Source organism: Anabrus simplex, chromosome 6, assembly GCF_040414725.1.
Source record: "Anabrus simplex isolate iqAnaSimp1 chromosome 6, ASM4041472v1, whole genome shotgun sequence".
Classification (NCBI taxonomy): domain Eukaryota; kingdom Metazoa; phylum Arthropoda; class Insecta; order Orthoptera; family Tettigoniidae; genus Anabrus; species Anabrus simplex.
In genome coordinates, this window is record NC_090270.1 from 344451206 (window position 1) to 344474133 (window position 22928).

General features: G+C 41.4%; 1 protein-coding gene across 1 annotated transcript in view; it reads left to right on the top strand.

Annotated features, from left to right (window-relative positions):
- Nucleotides 1-9360: 9360 nt before the first annotated feature.
- Arl5 (ADP-ribosylation factor-like 5) overlaps nt 9361-22928 on the top strand; it is a 72302-nt gene continuing 58734 nt past the window's right edge. Inside the window, exon 1 of the mRNA XM_067148917.2 lies at nt 9361-10016. Within this exon, the coding sequence (XP_067005018.1) occupies nt 9971-10016 (46 nt within the window). The 5' untranslated portion in view covers nt 9361-9970. The remainder of the gene's footprint in view (nt 10017-22928) is intronic.

The following is a 22928-nucleotide window of genomic DNA, read 5'->3' on the forward strand; positions in this document are numbered from 1 at the left end:
GAAGTGTTCCCCGTCGAACATCCCTCGACGACAGAGAAGAGCACGCTATCAACAACTGTCGCCGTTTGAGAGGGCTCGGACAATTGGGCTATGTGAGCCTGGATTATCGCTAAGGACTGTCGCTGCACGTGTTGGCCGACAGGCATCTACGGTACAACGTGTTTGGCAGCAGTGGTCAAATGAAAGTACCCTCACTCGTAGACCTGGCACAGGCCCAGCGCGACAGACAACTGTGAGAGAGGATCGCCGCATCATTCGGATGGCCCAGATGGAACCCCATGCAACAGCAGCGCAAATTCGTGCAGCTGTGGCACCCCACGTTACACAACAAACAATCGGTAATCGCCTGTGTGCAGCTGGCTTACGAGCCCGTGTCCCTGCAGAAGGTGTTCCATCGACCCCACAACAGCGATGTGTAAGGCTGGCCTGGTGTCGAGAAAGATCGACGTGGGTCGACGAATGGCATAGGGTAGTACAGTCCGCCTCTGTGGTGTAGTGGTTAGCGTGATTAGCTGCCACCCCCGGAGGCCCGGGTTCGATTCCCGGCTCTGCCACGAAATTTGAAAAGTGGTACCAGGGCTGAAACGGGGTCCACTCAGCCTCGGGAGGTCAACTGAGTAGAGGTGGGTTCGATTCCCACCTCAGCCATCCTGGAAGTGGTTTCCCGTGGTTTCCCACTTCTCCTCCAGGCGAATGCCGGGATGGTGCCTAACTTAAGGCCACGGCCGCTTCCTTCCCTCTTATCAATCAATCAATCAATCAATCAATCAATCAATCAATCAATCAATCAATCAATCAATCAATCAATCAATCAATCAATCAATCAATCAATCAATCAATACTGATCTGCATTTAGGGCAGTCGCCCAGGTGGCAGATTCCCTATCTGTTGCTCTCCTAGCCTTTTCCGAAATGATTTCAAAGAAATTGGAAATTTATTGAACATCTCCCTTGGTAAGTTATTCCAATCCCTAACTCCCCTTCCTATAAATGAATATTTGCCCCAGTTTGTCCTCTTGAATTCCAGCTTTATCTTCATATTGTGATCTTTCCTACTTTTATAGACGCCATTCAAACCTATTCGTCTACTAATGTCATTCCACGCCATCTCTCCGCTGACAGCTCGGAACATACCACTTAGTCGAGCAGCTCTTCTTCTTTCTCTCAATTCTTCCCAACCCAAACATTGCAACATTTTTGTAACGCTACTCTTTTGTCGGAAATCACCCAGAACAAATCGAGCTGCTTTTCTTTGGATTTTTTCCAGTTCTTGAATCAGGTAATCCTGGTGAGGGTGATGAATCGCGCTTCTGTCTTGTCCGCAGTGATCGCCGGAATCGTGTGCGCCGACGTATCGTGGAGAGGGAACCCCCAGGTCTTATTGTCGAGAGGCAAACACGGCCAACACCAAAACATTATGGTCCGGGGAGCTATTGGCTTTAATGTGAAATCACAATTAGTGCTTGTTGAGGGCAATATGACTGCTCGACGGTACGTTGATAGGGTACTCAATTCAGTGGTTGTTCCTATGATGGCAAACATTGCTGATGGGATGTTTCAGCAGGACAATGCCCGGGTTCACACTGCACGCATCTCCAGAGAATCTCTCCACGACATCACAACCTTAGAATGGCCCACCAGATCCCCGGACCTCAGTCCTATTGAGCATGTGTGGGACATGATGGGTCGACAACTGGCCAACCGTCCTCAGCCACAACTCTGGAACAACTGACCCGTGCAGTGCCGCAAGCATGGGCCACAATTCCTCAGGAAGAGACCCAAGGCCTTATTGACTCCATGCCTCGACGAATTCATCAATGTATTGCAGCTCGTGGTGGGCACATCCTGTATTGATTGTTGTCCAAACTTGCGGTCAGAGGGACCTGAATGTGTAATCATCGAATTACAACCGAACACTCGTCCTGCATGTTCAATTGCAGCAATGTAGCACTACTCCTTCTGGGTGTTGCAATTTCCAATTTCTTCAGTGTAGTTCAATGTGTTGTATTCGTTCATAATAAAACGCTGCGCCTACTCCGCAGGAATTCTTAGATCCATCGGTATAGATATTACCAATATTAGAGTACGATAAACGACGTTCTTTGAGGTTAATGAAAACGTAGAGGTTTTCTACTGCAGCAAAGCAAAACTGGTAGTTGTAGCTTTTATAGTATCGGGGTAGAATTGGACTACTTCATACGATACTGTATAATGGGAGAGGTATGTGCTCCTTATGATATTGGTTTTTAATGCCAATACGTGTTGGAATGCGCTTATTAGAGCCGGGGTTCTTTTATCTCTTATATTATACGAATTGTATCTTTAATACAGTAGTTGGAGTTTCGGTACAATAGGATTAGAAATTGATATTAAACGTCGTAGTAGGTACTTGGAAGAAAGGCACTGCCGGTGAATATGAGGTGGTGGTTCTCCCGTTTCCACTTGCAAAGGATTCGTCGGTGTAGATTTTAATGCACCAAAACAAGTACGTAATGCTTGGTGTTGTGTAGTATTTAGCTTATTCAGTGTTGCGGGATTAACAATATCAATGAGAGTTGCATTTCTAATTCCACCCTTCGAATGTTTCAACCCACAAGCAGAGAACTTTCGAAATTACCGGCAACGTTTTGAAAACTATCTACAATTGAAAAAATGTGTTCACCAACAAGAAATACGCCGCTCAGATGCTACTTAATTCAATTGGATCTACGAATTATAACACATTATCTGCATTAATGGCACCAAGAACACCTAGTGATTTCGATTATGAAAATTTAATTGAAACTCTAGAAAAACACCTTTGTCCTAAGAAGAAAGTTCTTGAAGCCCAACATAGGTTTTTATCCACTTATCAGCTTGAAAATCAACCTATTGCTGACTATGTTGCTACATTAAGGCGTGCTACAATTGACTGCGGCTTCTATTCTACATGTGAATATAAGGTAAGCACTGCAGATGTATTTCTAAGAGCACAATTCATTAGGGGAATTTATGACAGTTCAATTCGTGAACAAATACTCCAGGCAAATGTTCGAGAATTTAACGAAATTATAACAAAATCTGTCGCTCTTGAAGCATGTATGTTAGACAGCAGGGAACTATCACCATCAGCTGTATACAAGGCTACTTATAATGATTTTGTTAAAAAAATCAATCACAAATCAATGCAGGACGTATCTCACGATGATCAAAGCCAAGCAACACCGGTAAGCAAGGCCAGATCAAAAATTGACTACAAGGAATTGGGAATTCAAAATATGGTTTACGTTGTGGTAGAGACAATCATCTAGCGAAGGACTGTAGGACTGATTTTAACAATCTGAAATGCACTTCATGTGGAAAACTCGGTCATATTAAGAAAGTGTGCATACGTACTTTATTAGCAACGAGAAGCAATTCCAAAATCGACTCTCATTTTCTTCAGGAAGAAGATATTACTCAAACATTCTGTGTTAGCCATATAATGGACATTTTTCAATATCATGTCTATCCACATGCGAAGAAATTTTATGCTATAGTTCTTATAGAAGGAATACCACAGAGATTTGAAGTAGATTCTGGAGCGGGTTTTTCCTTGCTATCACGTTCTAGTTTCAAAGCGCTTGACTTACGTGTACAACTCCAGAAATCAGATGTTGCATTTCGTTCTTATACTAAGAATGTGTTTTTACCTGATGGCAAGGTTAACGTTACTGTTTCTTATCAGAATAGAACTTCATCTGAAGAGTTATATGTAGTACCGGACGACTTCGAGCCGTTTCTGGAGTGTGTCTGGATCCATCACCTTGGTGTTAATCTTCAAGAAATTGACCGTGAAGCGGAATCAAATACTAGTAATATTGATATACAGTCAGTCGGTAGTATTACTGAAATAGTCAAGAGATTTCCAGAAATTTTCGACGAAAATATAGGGTGTGTGCCATATTTGAAAGTGTCTCTTCAGCTCCGTAAGGATGCCTAGCCAGTCGTTCATAAAGAACGTGACGTTCCATATGCCTTACAGGAGAAAGTATAAAAATAATTAGACGATTTAGAAGCAGGTAGGATAATCTCAAAAATAAATTACAGTGATTGGGGTTCGCCCATAGTAGTGATTCTAAAGTCCGATGGCGGGGTTCGACTTCGCGTTGATTAAAAGATAGGCTTTAATGACAAATTAGTAGCAGCAAACTATCCAATTCGGAAAGTGGATGACATCCTAAATAGCTTGAGAAACTCGAGGTACTTTTGCCGCCTGGATATATATAAAGGATATCTTCATCTCCCGGTTGATGAAGAGAGCAGTAAGATACAAACCATATCAACACGTCGAGGTACATATCGCATGCATCGTCTTTCCTTATGTATAAAAACAGCTCCGTCCGAATTTAATAGAATCATAGATCAAGTTTTATCTGGACTATCAAAAACTCTTTCATATTTTGATGACATTATTATTCATGGTTTTACAAAAACAGAATGTCAACAAAACCTATTTGCCTGCCTTCAAAGGTTCAAAGAGTTCGGCTTACATCTAAATCAGAGGAAGTGTGCTTTCTTTGAAACCAGCATCGAATATCTGGGCCATGTTATTGAATATAATAAAATCATTAAGTCACCAGCAAAAGTTAAAGCAATACTTGAAGTGCCGTGTCTGGTCAATACAGACGATGTTCGAAGATTTCTTGGAATGGCAACATATTATTCAAGATTCATTCCAAATACTTCAACTATGGCCTACCCTTTGAGGCAGCTTCTCCGCAAGAATAAGAAGTTTCATTAGACTAGTTCTTGTGAATCAGCATTTGCCAGACTAAAAGACGAGATTGCAAGTGATCGAGTGCTGATACTTTATAATGCAGATCTACTACTGGTTCTAGCTTGTGACGCCAGTCCAACAGGTATTGCTGGAGTCCTGTCACACATTGTTGATGATGTTGAAAAGCCTATCGCATTTGCTTCAAGGTCCTTGTCTTCAGCTGAACGTAACTACACCCAGCTGGATCGTGAGGTCTAGCAATTATGTTCGCTGTCAACTGTTTTTATATGTATCTATTTGGACGCAAGTTTAAGTTGATAACAGACAATAGCCCACTTACCAGAATCTTCCATCAGAATTCAAGATTACCAGCTATGACGTTTGCTAGGGTGTGAGGTATGCATCATTTCTTTCGGAATTTGACTATGAAGTTGAGTATAAAAAAGGTTCAGAACATACCAACATTGACTGCTTGTCAAGAGCAGCGATCATTCAATCACACATTTCAAAAGATATAGTGTTCAGTGAAGAAGTTCATAAACTCTGTTATTTAACTATCGCTAAAATAGCAACCACGAAATTAAATCCTGACAGTATTCGAATTTCAACAGAAAACGATGAATTGTTATCAAAAATCAAAGCAGAGCTCATGTCATCTGAATCCATAGACAGTGAATTCACACTAGATGATGGAATCTTATTCAAGGGTCAAAGAGTCGTCATTCCGTCAAAGCTCCAGCCATTAGTCCTGAAGGAATTGCATAGCACACACATAAGGATATCGATAAGGATATTGAAAAAATGGTAAAATCTTGTCAGGCCTGCGCTGACATTCGATCCTCTCCAGCGAAAGCATCGATTCACCATTGGGACGTCCCTACAGACAACTGGAGCCGCGTCCACATGGATTATGCAGGTCCATTTCAAGGTTTCTACTTCTTTCTAATTGTTGATGCAAAATCCATGTGAGCAGAAATCGAAGTAATTTGAGAAGCTCCCACATCGGCGAAGTCAATTGAGCTATTAAGATAAATATTTTCATTTCATGGATTCGCAATAGGGATAGTCTCTGATAAAGCTACAATATTTGTAAGTGCCCTATTCAAATCCTTCTGTAGGGAACACGGTATATTCCAAAAATTCACAGCTCCTGGACATCCAGAAACTAACGGAATGGCTGAACGAAACATCCAGACGCTAAAACGTCGACTAAAAGCTATGTCGAATGAGCCCTTGTCTATATCCAGAAAAGTGCAAGAGATACTTCTGAAATATCGTGCCCCCCCTCTAGAGTGTGGAAAATCACCAGCTGAATTGTACCTGAACAGGCCATTACGAATCAAACTAGACGTTATTCGCCCAATCAAACAGGAAGGAAATAAAGAGGAGACTCATGGACATCGCAATCTAAGAGTGGGAGACAGTGTCCAAGTGAAATTCTATGAAAGGAATAAAATGTCATGGAAGTATGGAGTAGTCATTGAAAAGTTCGGTCATTTACATTACCAGATTCAGCTAGACGATGGTTATAGCCTCAAAAGACATATTGACTAAATACTTAGGACGGAGGTTCCGAAGAAGACGGGAACAATCACTGATCAGAAATTAGGCCCAAGTCAACAAGAAGAACATCCTGAATTTAAACAACCTTTCATCTTCACTGTCTGGATGAATGAGCCAATCCCTGACAGTAATTAAAGACTTGAGGCAGAAGAAGACATGCAAAATCGAAGACTTGAAGCAGAAGAAAACGGACCTCCACCCACAAACCTAACCTGCCGACCAGATAGGACACGCCGTCCGCCGCAGTACCTTAAGGACTATCTTACTTAAGTGATCACCAAATTCTCTTCTTCAAAATAAGCGTGGGAGACTGTTATATCCCAGTAGAATGCGCGCATGTCGACCACTGCAGTTATATAGAACTGTGTTATTCTTTGTTGAGGTTGTTTTATGACAGTGTATCATGAGACACTTTCAATACAGTATTTGTGTAAGCAAGGTGTTCGTGTTTAATTATAAATGTAATTCGTGTATGGTCATAAAAGCTACTTACTTAAAAAACATGCTTGGTATTTCTGCCGTGCCGAAAACTGCTGCGGAATCAATGGCGAACTGCATTGCGAGATATCCACCAGCTGATTTGTCACTGAATATCAAATGGTATTTCGGAGTCAGTTTTCGTATTATGCTTCCCTAGACATTTACATACTCGTTCTACCGACAGCATGGATTCTTAAATATTATTACCCGTACTGTAATGATATTGCCATAAAATACAATATAATACAGGATGATGCGTAATATTAGCTGAAAAAACCATGTTGTAACGCATAAAAAAACGACACTCAACAAAACCATTATAACGAAATACGGTAATAACATTCCTGCAATACATGCATGCATTAAAATGACAAGCTATAATACACACAGGTCTAGCGTACGCCTATGCATGGAGTGATGACTGTAAATAATCACTGATATTAGCCTAGGTAATTCTAAGCAACGGAATCACGTGGAAATGCGTGGGTAAATAATAATAAGAATTTTATTGCAGCCAATGGCCATTTTAAGAAATAAATAAAATAAAATATCTTTCCACTTATTGTCACAATGTTTTTTTTGCACTTTTAATTGTCATTTCCACTATTCATTAGCAAGCTGGGTGATCGTTTGTTGCCTACGCTTGCACTGTAAAGCGTGATACTTCTCACAGTGTTGGTCACAGAGTCTACACACGCAATCCGGGCCTGGTTCATGATAATTCAAGGTCTGGCATACTTTATGATGAAACCCATGTATGGCAAACCTCGTAACTGTATGCCGTAAGTCATATCCTGTGCGTGTCCATTCACGGTTGATCATGGCGTCTGTCCCGTACAAATCCATCCCAATATCTGCTCTTTTTTCTTTTAGTTCTTGTAAGAGTTCTCGATAACTTGTTGTGGATGGTAGCAGTAGGTGAAGTCTTACATCCTCCACTAAAAACGTTTCCCTCGCCAATACATAGACTAGTCGAGATGGAGTGTATTTCGAGACGCTTAGAACTCGCTTGAGGAACCTCGCTTTCAGACTTTCCAATTCTTGCAGTTGTTTCTTCGAGAGGAACTCCCATATTAACTCCAGACCATATGTGGCTACAGGCATAACCTTGATTACGAAAAGTCGCATGGCTGTCTCCAGGGACAGGCGTGGTAGTTGCTTGATGTCGTTGATGTTCCCAATTGCTGCGGCTATTCTTTCCCTCAGGTGTATCGAGAAAGACGTTCCAGTTACTTGAATTGTGATTCCGAGGTATTTGTAGGCATTGCTATTCCTGAGCCTCTGTCCTTTGCATTGTATAAAATCCTGTTTTGCTAATTTACCACCTTTTCTGAATACTACTAACTCAGTTTTGTTTATATTTAGCGCCATTTCATTCTCATCTGCCCATTCTGTGATGAGATCCATCGCACTCTGTAATTCATCTCTATTCTCTGAGGCCAATGCCATGTCATCGGCATATATGTATGCGTTTACACTCTTAGTGCATCTCTTGATCTTAGCTGTCACATCATGCGTTAGGACATTGAATAGTAATGGACTCAATGGGTCGCCCTGAAGCACTCCAATCGTTTGGCTGATCCATTTGGACGTGCAAAGGTTGTCATTTATTTGTACGAAATTTTCTGTTAATATATTTACTGCTAGTCTTGTCAGCCATGTTCTTCCAATTAAAGCTTCCAGCTTCTTCAGCATCTTTGTCCTGTTTACTCTGTCAAAGGCCTTGGTATAGTCAATGAAAACTACATACATCTTCCCTCGATGTTCGGCAATTGCTCGGTGGATGTCTTGAAGTAGATTTCCAGCTGCCATCAAAGTTGATCTGCCTGATCTAAAGCCATACTGTTCTTCCGGCAAAAGCGGATCTACTGTTGTGCCTATGCGTTGCGTCAGCAATCTCGTAAGCAGTTTAAAACCTACTTGTTCCAGTGCAATTCCTCTGTAGGACTCAGGTCTATTCACCTCTCCTTTTCCTTTATAGAGCATTTTTATGGTTGACTTCCTCCAAGATGATGGAATCTTCCCTGTCTCTAGACATTTGTTCAGCAGTTCTGTCCATACTAGCAATAGGTATGGTGCTGAGGCTTTCAGATGTGGGTAAATAACAGCTGACTGAGCGATCGCAGCGTTCAAATACCGGAACCCTTCTCTTATTGGATAAACAGAGTTGTGGGGTCTGATCGTATCTGATCGTCGTTCAAAGATCACGAAGGCAGTGATCCAACCAACACCCCCAACAGAAAAACCTACCAAAAAAAAAAATCTCTTATAGAGACATGGCGTTTTAGCAGTACAGTCATATAGTTACTATTTGCGAAGACAATGTACTGGTACTTTCTCAAATGGATAAATGATAATCAAACTACCAGCGATTTAGAACAGAAGATACACAGGAAGTGGAATATGTAATGAAAAATATCTGTGTCAGAAAGTTTATTCTTTCGGGTAAAATGATCTGCGAGACTGATTTTTCTTATTTATCCCGTTATTTCTCCTTATGCTTCGTGGTCGATTACGTCGTGAAGGCAATAGAAAAAAATTAATGTCACCATCGATTCATAATTTAATCGATTTAAAGAAATAACATCTGTCCCATGACGTCACGGTATAGTTGAACACGGGGTTGGGTTTAGTGGTTAGATTAGATATCATGGGAATGACGTCTGGATGTGATTGACGAACTAATGGGATTTGTTGACATCTACGATCTCTTGATTTTCGAAGGGAACACCTGTGGTTCTAGTTTTCTATTATTACTTTTAACCTTTTACTGTCTTTGACATTTAGTGTAAATAGTAACAGACAGCAGCAGCGTTCATGGTCATCGATGTGCGACAAATGGCCTACTTTATACGAGTTTTCTAATATTTCAGTTATGGTTATACAGTGAAAAAATGCTCCCATCCTGCTTCAACATACGAACATTGTATTTAAACATGAATTCCCGAGTCGAACGCTGAACGAGAGATGAATCTCCTCTAATTTGTTTCGTGTTTTTATGAATGGATCTGTCTTTCCAGTATTTCTTAATTCCTTATTGGTAACAGAATCCCACCTAGTGAAAGTGTCTTGCAGTTTGTGATACGTTCGAATATTTAACATACTTTGTATTCCATATCATTGATATGGTTTAATGTTTGTAGTTGACATCGGGAATTGTGACATATTGTAACTTGGACCAAGAACAAACATGGGCTTACTGTTCACAAAAATTTGGAGCTTGTTTGGCACTGAAGGTGAGAAGCATTGTATCTGTATATTTTTTTAAAGTGTTATATCATTTTGCACAGAAGGTGAGAAAGATTGTATCTCTTATTTTTAGTTGTTATATCATTTTGTGAATGCTAGGCAAAAATTATCAAGACTAATATTTTTGTAGTGTCTTGGCTTGTTATATTGAAGGAATATTATTTACTATTAAAGAAGAAATGCCCATAATTTGCATTATGTTTGTTTTGAAGGAATGTAATACTCGTATATGGGACCGATATTTTATCCATGTTGAAACTCTATTAAAGAATTAAATCAATATTTGAGGAAGATTTTTAGAGCAATGCTGATATTAGAGTTTTACTTTTGAAGTAAATGACTGAGTGGGAGTTTGGAGTACTCTTTTAAAATATTGGAAATGGTTCAACATATCGTTTAAAGGAGTGAAAAGTTTATTCTGCTGGTGTTTTTGTGTGATATTCTTTGACCTTAGCTGCTAGCTTTCCATCCAAAAGCCAATGTTTAGACATGTTTGTATCACTGGGTGAATTTTTCACCCCCAGTCAAAACCTAGAGTGAGCCATACTGATTCCACCAAACCCTGTGAAATACATGGAATGAAGTGAAGTTTCTTTGTGTAAATGCATATAGCCTAGTACTGCAAAATTAGTAAGCTATGTTGTGGGAGAAGCTTCTGGTGTAGTTTTCCATTAAGATCTTTTGATTAAATGACATTACTTTGTGAGCTAGGCCTAATGTGATAATTCCACTTCAAGTTTTAATTTATAATTCAGTTTATATGTCCAAAACACTAAACAGTTAAAGAAAACAAATTATTTAATTTAATTTGACTTTCCCCTACTGGAGATTGCACCTAAGGACCATGTATAGGCTATAGAACATACATACATACATACATACATACATACATACATATTCATTACATACCTTTATGCCTTTCAGCATTCAGTCTGCAAGCCTCTGTGAATTAAACAAATGCTGCCACAATCCTATGTTTGTAACTAGTTCTGTGGCCTCGTTAAGTTCTATACCTCTTATCCTTAAATTGTTAGAAACTGAGTCTAATCATAGTTGTCTTGGTCTCCCTCTATTTCTCTTACCCTCCATACCAGAGTCCATTATTCTCCTAGGTAACCTATCCTCCTCCATTCGTCTCACATGACCCCACCGCTGAATCCGGTTTATGCATGCGGCCTCATCCATTGAGTTCATTCCTAACTTAGCTTTTATTTCCTCTTTCTGAGTAACCTCCTGTCATTGTTCCCACCTGTCTGTTTTAGCAATCATTCTTGCTACTTTCATGTCTGTTACGTCTAACTTATGAATACTGATATGTAATAGAAACGTCTGGCTTGGTGAGGAAAGCAATGGGAAACTACCTCGCTCTTCATTTCCCTAGTACGCATCTTCAGTGATGCCTAGGCCATCTATGACAGCTGATGACATAGCTGTTCAAGATCCAACCAGCCTTAGGGCTGAGGACCGAACATACAAACATACATCCTGATTCCACCCAGCTTTCACTTTCGTAAAGCAAAGTTGGTCGGAAAACGGACCGATGTAAAGATAGTTTCGTCCGGGAGCTGACTTCCTTCTTACTGTTGATCACAACTGCGAGCTCACTGCATTAGCTTTACTGCACCTTGATTCAATCTTGCTTACTATACTACCATCCTGGGAGAATACACGGTAAAATTTGACGATTCGAGACTAGATTTTTGTACTGTTATAAGTTAGTGGAAATTAATGAAATCTTATTTGGAATGCGTCTCAGAGGAGAGATGCAAGTCCAGGAACCCACCATCCCGCCCTCAGGAATACATTTATTTTTATAACCTAATGAAGAGCATTACATGCCATTTTGATTGCTGAAGTAGCTACTTGCATTCCTATTGGCCAACGTAAAGTGGCACGTGATCTCATTCCCATCAGTTATCATAGTCAGTGGTGTTTCCACAGGAAAGTAGAGACCTAGGGCCGGTTCGCGGCTCTAACCTGGGGCTTACGCCTCCAGACCCCCTTTGCTTGTTCCTATATCACTGGTCTTGTCCGGGTCCTATCCATGGCAAGAACCAGTCCAGACCAATGGTGTTTGCACACGAAAGCAGAGGCTTAAGGCCACTTGCAGCTCTAACCTGGGGCTTACACCCTCAGACCATCTTTGCTTGTCCCTATATCACTGGTCTTGTTCAGATCCTATTCTAACCGTCCGCACGGCGAGAATCAGTCCAGACCAATGATGTGACAGTAATCACCACCACCACCTATTAGTTCCTCAAGCACCACCCATTAATTCCTAAGTACAGAGGTTGGCAGCATTGTGCACCGCATGACAACATCCTTCCCGAGAAGGCCACGAGAAGTAAACAAACGGCAGTCGTTCTGTGCGTGTGAGAGTCTTTTCTCGAGGGAGCAAGTATGGATGAATACACATCCTAAATACTTGAAATGATCTACCTGATCCAGCTTTGTATCCCCAATCTGACATTCAGTTCTCTTGGATTTCTTACCTACTGACATCAATTTGTCTTTGAAGGGCTAATTTTCATACCATACTCATTGCACCTATTTTCAAGTTCCAAGATATTAGGCTGCAGACTTTGGGTACAATCAGCCTTAAGACCAAGTCATCTGCATAGGCCAAACTGCTTACCACATTTTCACCTAACTGAATCCCTCCCTGCCACTTTATACCTTTCAGCAGATGATCCATGTAAACTATGAAAAACAATGGTGAAAGATTACAGCCTTGTCTGACCCCTTGAACCAAGAACTCATTCTGCCATCAATTCTCACTGCAGCCCAATTGTCAACATAAATGCCTTTGATTGATTTTAATAATCTACACTTAGTCCCATAGTCCCCCAGTACAGCGAACATCTTTTCCCTTGGTATTCTGCCATGTGCTTTCTCTAGATCTACGAAACATAACTGTCTATTCCTCTAGTAGCATTTTTCAGTTACCTGGCGCATACTGAAAATCTGATCCTGATAGCCCCCCTGTGGTCTGAAACCACACTGGTTTTCATCCAACTTCCTCTCAAACACTGATCACATCTTCCTTTCCAAGTGAACACTTTGCATGGTATACTGATCAGTGAGATAGCTCGATAGTTGTTGCAATCCTTCCTGTTCTCTTGCTTTTAGACAGGTGCAATTACTGCCTGTGTCCAATCAGAAGGTATCTTACTAACACTCCATGCTAATTCTATCACTTGATGAAGTCATTTCGCCCTTCGATGTTAGGCCCCTTAAAACAACAAGCAGCATCATCATCATCATCATCATCATCATCAAGGCATTTCGTTCCCTGCCTTCCCACTATATTTCATCATTCCAGGTCTAATTTCATCTATACCTGCTGCTTTATGACAAAGGAGTTTATTTACCCTCCTTTCCACTTCATCAAGTGTAATTTTACTACCGTAATAGTCATCCTCCCCACGAGCTTGGTTGTCTGTAACGTCACCAGGAAGATTTCCCTTTACGTTGAGAAGATTCTCAAAATATTCCTTCCACCTGTCCAGTGATTTCCTGCGATCTATTATGAGTTCACCTGAATTACCCAAAACACTATTCATTTCCATTTTTCCCTCCCTTCATAAGGTTATTACGGTCCAGAAAGGTTTCCCTGCTGCTTGACCTAGCCTTTCCAGGTTATTACCAAAATCTTTCCATGACTTCTTTTCGGACTCTTTCGTCTACGTACGATTCCCTGTCTGCATAAGTCCTTGTTTGGAGCTATTTCCGATACATCTTCTTTTTACGTTTACAAGCTGCTCTCACTTCTTCATTCCAACATGATGTTCAATTTTTCCCATCCTTTCACACAGTTGTTCCTAGACATTCCCTTGCTGTTTCTACTACAGCATCCCTGTATGCCACACATTCTCTTTCTATATCCTAAAGCTGCTTGATTGTCCACTGTTTGGAACTTTTCACTAATCATATCCATGTACTTCTAATTTCCTTGTCCTGGAGATTTTCTACCCTTATTTGTCTGCAGACAGATTTCACTTTCTATGTACTAGGCCTAAAGATACTTAGTTCACTACAAATCAGATAGTGGTCTGTATCATCGAAAAATCCCTCACCTGTCAGATGGGAGTGGGGCTCTGTTACTCCCATAGGTCCAAGGCTTGCTTAAAATGTTCTGAGCTCAGTAAATTCATGAAGCAGGATGCTACCTTTGCTTACACATTGTGCAACTCTCCTCTAATGGGTTAGTGACCACCAGTGGATTATATAGTGCTAGCCACCTGAGCACAAGGAGGGCATAACTCAGAATATGTCTGAGATGCCCACTCCCATTCCATAACTGGTATGCCGACTCTCAGAACCACTTATTAGGCCACCCAGTTGTTGCCCATGCTTCACGAACTAGGACGTGACTACAGTAACCCACAACATGAACCATTTGTATATAGAAAAGAAGATACATTTTAATAGTAATTGTGAGAAGTTTATTTCATAATTGTTGTTTAGTACATTTGACAAATGTTTCATTAAAAAGTTTGGGAGATTGGTTCTTTGGAATTTGGACTGAATATTGATCGAGGTCAGTACATGGACGAAGGTGCTTGACTTTGGTTACTTCCTTTATGCTCCATCATCATCAAATAACTGATATACAGAGTGTGATCACGGTGGAAATGATGCACCCATACCCTATCTGCCATCAGCGTAATGAAATTTACATGATGCACTTTCAAATGTTTGGTGGTGGCATATTTTTGGGAGATAAAAAGTCATTGCCATGGCCTCTGAATCAGCCGTTGTATATATAAAAATGGATGTATATGTGTGGTTCTAATATACAGTAGCTCTGCACTGGGGGAGTTGGCCGTGCGGTTAGGAGCGCGCAGCTGTGAGCTCGCATCCGGGAGATTGTGGGTTCGAACCCCACTGTTGGCAGCCCTGAAAATGGTTTTCTATGATTTCTCATTTTCAAACCAGGCAAATGCTGGGGCTGTATCTTAATTAAGGCCACGGCCGCTTCCTTCCAATTCCTAGGCCTTTCCTGTCCCATCGTCGCCATAAGACCTATCTGTGTTGGTGCAACATAAAGCAAATAGCAAAAAAAATATAGCTCTGGAATGCATGGAGCAATTTCAACCAACTTGGTACAAATAGGACTTTGAAAAAATACTGGAAGGGTAGGACGCCCCTAAGACTCATAATATGGGGGATGGAGTGGGAAGGGGGCGACATGCAAAAATAATTGAAAACAACCAATATTAGTGTCGAATTCATAGTTTTCAGGATTGCTTAGATACCGGTAGAGGAAAATACAGACAGATTAGGCCGTGCGGTTATGTGCATGTAGCTGTGAGCTTGCATTCAGAAGATAGGGAGTTCAAGCCCCATTGTCGGCAGCCTGAAGATCGCTTTCCGTGGTTTCCCATTTTCAAACCAGGCAAATGCTGGGGCTGTACCTTATTTAAGGCTGCAGCCACTTCCTTCCCACTCCTGGCCCTTTCCTATCCCATCATCACCATAAGACCTACAGTATCTGTGTCGGTGCGACATAAAGCAGATTGTAAAAATAAAAAATAAAAGAGAATGTTCAAGGTCTCAACCACACCAGGTACACATATGACTTACTGTCTGGGAAAAAAAGTTATTCTTTTTACATCCCACTAACTACTTCTGAAGGTTTCCGGAGACACCAAGGTGTGGAATTTTGTCATGCATTGGTTCTTTTATGTGCCAATAAATCTACCGGCATGAGGCTGATGCACTTGAGCATTTTCAAATACCATCAGACTGAGCCAGGATTGAACCTGCCAAGTTGGGGTCAGAAGGCCAGCACCTCAGCCATCTGAGCCACTCTGCCCGGTGGGGGAAAAAATTATAGGTACACAGTTCAAAAAAATTAGGGGAACATGTTTTTGAACGTATGCCATGCTCCACAAAAGAATACCTCACAACCAGGTATATTACCAACTAAACCTTTATTCTTTATCATTGAAGGATACAAAAGAACATCGATGGATTCATGTTCATTTTCAGAACACGAACGGAAATGTCCATAGGGGCGAAAACAAAGTGATAAGTCCTCCAGGGTGGATTTTTATCACCGTTGGAGAGCTTCAGTATGGTGTATGTCCTCCACGAGCATTTATCACAGCTTGGCATCTACGTGGCATGCTCCGTATAATTAGACGGAGGTCACATTCTGGTATCAGGTCCCATTTTTCAATGAGAGACAGTTCGTGGTCTTGGAAAGTCTGTGGTGGTACAGGACGCCCACGAACATTTCTGTCAAGCCTATCCCACACATGCTCGATGGGATTAAGGGCAGGACTCGCTGCGGGCCATTCCATCTCTTGAATGTCCAGTTCTCGCAAGACAGCTCTGGTGATGCTTATTACATGAGCCCTGGCATTGTTGTGCACGAGTATGAATTTAGGGCCAACACTGTATGCATCAACCAACACATGTTGTAGTATTATATGCTTGATGTACCTCTCAGCGGTAAAATTACCACGGACGACGACAAGATCCATACATTATCAGTATTGATGCCACCCCACACCATTACAGAACCTTGTCTGAATCGGTCACCTTACTGGACAACATTTGGCGTGTACTGCTTACCATGGCGTCTCCATGCATGTTGACCTCCACACGCTGTGCCAGGGGAAATCTGGACTCGTTTGTGAACAACACAGGTCCCCGTTGGCGAAGTTGCCAGTTGACGTGGGTACGGGCAAACAGAAGGCGAGCTGCGCGATGTTGCTACGTTAAAAGGGACACTCAAACAGGACGTCTGGGTCATAAGGACACTTCTCTTAACCTGTTCCCTACTGTCTGGTCAGACACCGTGACTCCAGTGACTCTCTTAAGGTCTTGTTACAGTTCTCTGACAGTTGCTGAACGACGCCGCAACACACAGATGGTCAGATATCGGTCATCCTTTGGGGTTGTCATGCGTCCACGACCTTGTCTAACCCTCCTTATGAACTGGCCTGTTTCATTGTAGTGATTCCACAAGCGGTGAATAACTGACATAGAGACATTGAGATCCATAGCAACACGACGAAAAGTCTATCCTTCCTGGATCAAAGTGACGGCCCTTGCAACTTGAACCTTGTTAAGGTGTCTCATGGGACGTGCTGGTTGATGTAGAAATTGCTCAAATGACCGCAGTAGTCTGTGTACCTCGCAACGACACATGGACGCACCGCTGTTCTCTTTGTTTTGAGGGATCACCTGACAGTTTAATGCATGCCTACGTCTACAGATGGAGTATGACTTCGATTTGACATACCCTGAGTAGCTAAGGTCTCAAGGTATGTTGTAGTACCATTGGAACCCCATCTACCAAATTAACGTTCACATACCAGACGTTGCAAAACATGTTCCCCTAATTTTTTTGAACTGTGTATAAGACACCTCTAGGTGTGGGGTTGAGGAGGGGAGTGACATGTAAAAATAAACGAAAACGACCAATATTAGTGTTGAATCGAGAGTTTTCGGGGTCCCTGAGATGAATTGTGACACTTTGGATATTGTTCAACCTCCATCAGCATAGGGGAGAGAAGGAGTGAAAAAGAAAATGTCCAAAATGATAAAGAATAGTGTTGAATCCAGAGTTTTCAGACTCACTAGGCTGTTGCTGACAGTTGAAATTATGTATTATCTGTAGTGCTACGCGTGAATACATGCAGTTATCACTTATTTATTTGAAAGGATCAACTACTTCCCGAACAATCTGGGCCGCCACGAGGACAAAGTTTAAGTGAAAAAAATCTGAAACTTAAAAACAAAGAGAGTACTATTCTAAAAGTACAAAATAGTTTGTAAAATATCAATTGTTACAATAGGTGATACAAATCCTGGTTTTCCATTTTCACACCAGGGAAATGCTGGGGCTGTTCCTTTCCACTCCTAACCCTTTTGCGTCCCATCGTCGCCGTAAGACCTATCTGTGTCAGTGCGACGTAAAGCAAAAGTTAATGCACTACCGTTGAATCAAACTCTTTTATATAACTTACCAAGGCAGCATCGGGTATTACAGCTAGTATACGGTATATATCCTACAGTTAATAAGCTACTCTGTGCTTTTCCACTGATTAATTGCCTTGCTATTTGCACTAAACATCCTCGTTGCATGGTTTACTCAGGTGGTCACAGATGTATTGAATCCTGCCTCTCCACATTCACATTTTTCATCACCAATGTAAACCCATTTCTTCAGAGTTACTTCGCATTGTGTTACGGTATTCAAATTCTCAGTCGGTTGAGAGTCCTGCACATTCTGAACGGCATGTGAAAACCTGCCGCTTTGCTGGCCATTGTTCTCCAGGTGTTACTTTCTTCTACGGTGCAATCCAACGACCTTCGGCTGATGAAACAAGGGCTGTTGTTGGGAGGAAGCTCTTTCTTGACTTCATCCTTGATAGAAAAAAGAGTAAACCATACATAAGATGCCTCAGGTCTTCCTCTTGTTTCGTCTCTTCACTTTCTGCTGCTACTTGTCATGTCTGGTGGTGCTATGCCCATTATTGGCGTTGGTTGTAAGCAGCTCTCTATGAGTGCCATGCCTTCTTGAACAGCATTTGCAAAATTTCTCCAGATTGGAGCAGAGCAGCAGAGAAAAAGTAGATGTCTGCATAATGCTGGGCTGCTCCCCCCATCTAGTGCGAGCGAGTTTGCGAAGGAGGTTATTACTGGTTCATAATTTTCGCTTTGTGCCCGTATGATGGGCGTGATCTAGTTTTACCCTGAGAGGTATTTTGTGGTTTCAATTCTTACGAGTTTTAATTTTTCGGGTCCACTTCTCAGTACTTCATGGACCAACACTCACAATTTAAGAGATAAGTTTAGTCATGTTATGTTTTGTACATGTTTCGACCTACTGTGGTCATCATCATCAGTTTGCCCTTCCACTGAGCCAGGTGGGATGTTTGAAAACGAGCATCTTCCAAAGTTGCCTATTCAAAAAGATTTTGTTGTCCATGACAGATTCCCAGTTCCATCCTCTTCTCTCCACGTCTTTCCTCAGTTGGTCCATCCATCTTCTTCTTGGTCTTCCAGCTGGTCTTCTACCTGTTATTCTCTTTTCCAAATAAGCACATGGTAACCTTGTGCTATTCATTCATTTAACATGCCGAAACCATTTAAGTCTAGATGACTTAAGTCTTTCTTCCATAGATTCATTTAGACCTAGGTTAGATCGGATCTCATCATTTTTCACATGATCAAGTCGTGTCTTTTGGAGGGCAGTTCTAAGAAATTTCATTTCACCGGCTTGAATCCTACTACAATCCTTTGATGTTAGTGTGCAGGTTTCCAGAGAATATGTAAGGATGGGAATGATACATGACTTGTACAGGGTCATTTTTGTTCTTTGTGGGACCTTCTCATCCCATGGTAGGTGTCTAACAATAACTGTAAAAGTTAGAGCCTTTGGTCATCACAAAAGAGCCAAATGCATTTAATAAAACACTGGAAAACATCTTAAAATCTACGAATGAATGAATGAATATAGTGATTGAGTAACATGAGTGGGTGAAACATTATTTTAAAACTCTCAGTAAAGTGTCTGTCATAAAAGTTTTCTTCTGTTCTTGTTAAACTATTCTTGTTGATTTAAAAAAGTTGACATGTCATTTTCAGAACTTCTCATATTCCTTGAAATAGACCTTGAACTCGTGTGGACATCTTCTGATTAATAAATCAACTTGGAAAATTCTATTGTCATCAAATTAGTACCAGTATGCATCAATTTTTAAGATAATTAACTATTCAAATGCCAATATGCCTGTTGATTAATATAGCCTAACAAATATAAGAAATAAACATACTTGTAATTCAGAATCATTGCAATTAAGTATGAAATATTAAAAACATGCAACCCTTTTTTTCTGGATGTCGCCCAGTGCTACATTTTACTGGGTTGCAGATTAACACTCTTTCTTAAGGTTTCATTTTTCAGTTAGGCCTAGTTGGTTTCTTTTTATTTTCTCAGCTTGAGGTTCTACATTTCCTATAAAGTATTTAATTCAATTTGTATCTTGTTAATGCACTACAATTCAACCAAACTCTTGCTAGTGGCCTGCAATTGCTCTGAGCAAAGACTAAAAACAAAACTGATGCACCAAAACAAGTAAATATCTATTTTGTCAAAACTTTGCCTCTGTGATTTGTTAATGGTCATTGTGAAAGCAAGATGTAATGGGAACTGCCTCCTTTTAAATTTGAAAGGCAAGTTACTGTCAGTAGACACCAAATCAATCCTAGGTAGATAAATTACCTGATTCTTGGAAGCACCTGTAATGACTTCTAATTTTATAATTTTCTCTATCATATACACTCCATGCAGATAATTGCAGAGGTATCTCTCTCTTAGACTGCACATACAAGATTTTCTCCAGAATCCTATACAGGAGCATACCTGCCAACTTTCCCGATTTAGGCGGGAGACTCCCGATTTTCGACAGTTTTTCCCGCCTCCGGATTATTCTATTATTTCTCCCGATTTTAGCTTATTTTTTGTGAACTTCAAACATTTGTTTTCAAATCCCTCCATTTCAGCTTTGTACGCCAGTGGCCGGAAGTCCTTCGCACATTGGCCACTTACAAATGAAATATCGAGGTTTATTAATACGAGAAATGCGCGCGAATGTGCGATGTTTATTGAAACTTGTATATCGCGACGTGTACATCGATTGTCGATCTCTCGTTCTCGCGTGCCATGTTCGTGTTCGTTTACATCAGTCTATTCTAGAGACTAGTCGCTAGATTTGGAGTTTTTAAGTAATTTAGCGACAGAATTTCAAAAATAGCGACTAGTGAATTTTCTAGAGATTTTAGGAGCCATTTCAAGACAATTCTGGCGAATTTTAATTTATTACTTGATAAAAATAGCATTGCGCTTCGCATAATCGCGCGGGCGCGTGATGCAATATATTAATCTATGCATTTGCTAAGTAATAGCATCTAAGTGCATGGCTGATTCACACGTGTGAAGAATGAGTTCATACTATTGTCGGAAGGCTTATCAGAGACCGATCATCTCACTCACATACTTTCTGTGGGGGAATAGAGATGTGTAATTTTTAGCCTTGTAGCCTCGTATAGCAACAGTCTGGTTTAGAGACAATAAGTGTTATAATCACAGCAATAGAACCCGCTTTTGGGTGGTTAGGCCGTGTGCATTATGCAGAGTTTCGTCCAGACGTGCCATTTGGACTCATCAGCTGGAATGGCACGCCCCTCCAGGACTCTGCTTAGCAGTAGCAGACCAAACTGCGTGGCCTCGCTGTGTTAGCAAATCAAGTTTGCTAACCTGCTAAAGGAGAAATCATTTCTCCGTTCAAAAAATGCTCCCCCATTGGAGATACAATGTCAAAAAATGCTTTCACAGCCGCAGATCTTAAAATCACAGCAATAGAACCCGCTTTTGGGTGGTTAGGCCGTGTGCATTATGCAGAGTTTCGTCCAGACGTGCCATTTGGACTCATCAGCTGGAATGGCACGCCCCTCCAGGACTCTGCTTAGCAGTAGCAGACCAAACTGCGTGGCCTCGCTGTGTTAGCAAATCAAGTTTGCTAACCTGCTAAAGGAGAAATCATTTCTCCGTTCAAAAAATGCTCCCCCATTGGAGATACAATGTCAAAAAATGCTTTCACAGCCGCAGATCTTAAAATCACAGCAATAGAACCCGCTTTTGGGTGGTTAGGCCGTGTGCATTATGCAGAGTTTCGTCCAGACGTGCCATTTGGACTCATCAGCTGGAATGGCACGCCCCTCCAGGACTCTGCTTAGCAGTAGCAGACCAAACTGCGTGGCCTCGCTGTGTTAGCAAATCAAGTTTGCTAACCTGCTAAAGGAGAAATCATTTCTCCGTTCAAAAAATGCTCCCCCATTGGAGATACAATGTCAAAAAATGCTTTCACAGCCGCAGATCTTAAAATCACAGCAATAGAACCCGCTGGACGAAACTCTGCATAATGCACACGGCCTAACCACCCAAAAGCGGGTTCTATTGCTGTGATTTTAAGATCTGCGGCTGTGAAAGCATTTTTTGACATTGTATCTCCAATGGGGGAGCATTTTTTGAACGGAGAAATGATTTCTCCTTTAGCAGGTTAGCAAACTTGATTTGCTAACACAGCGAGGCCACGCAGTTTGGTCTGCTACTGCTAAGCAGAGTCCTGTAGGGGCGTGCCATTCCAGCTGATGAGTCCAAATGGCACGTCTGGACGAAACTCTGCATAATGCACACGGCCTAACCACCCAAAAGCGGGTTCTATTGCTGTGATTTTAAGATCTGTGGCTGTGAAAGCATTTTTTGACATTGTATCTCCAATGGGGGAGCATTTTTTGAACGGAGAAATGATTTCTCCTTTGGCAGGTTAGCAAACTTGATTTGCTAACACAGCGAGGCCACGCAGTTTGGTCTGCTACTGCTAAGCAGAGTCCTGGAGGGGCGTGCCATTCCAGCTGATGAGTCCAAATGGCACGTCTGGACGAAACTCTGCATAATGCACACGGCCTAACCACCCAAAAGCGGGTTCTATTGCTGTGATTTTAAGATCTGCGGCTGTGAAAGCATTTTTTGACATTGTATCTCCAATGGGGGAGCATTTTTTGAACGGAGAAATGATTTCTCCTTTAGCAGGTTAGCAAACTTGATTTGCTAACACAGCGAGGCCACGCAGTTTGGTCTGCTACTGCTAAGCAGAGTCCTGGAGGGGCGTGCCATTCCAGCTGATGAGTCCAAATGGCACGTCTGGACGAAACTCTGCATAATGCACACGGCCTAACCACCCAAAAGCGGGTTCTATTGCTGTGATTTTAAGATCTGCGGCTGTGAAAGCATTTTTTGACAATAAGTGTTATATACGATAGTATTCCTGTATTGCGAAGGACACATAGAATAAGCACTTTTGACTAATTGTATCTCC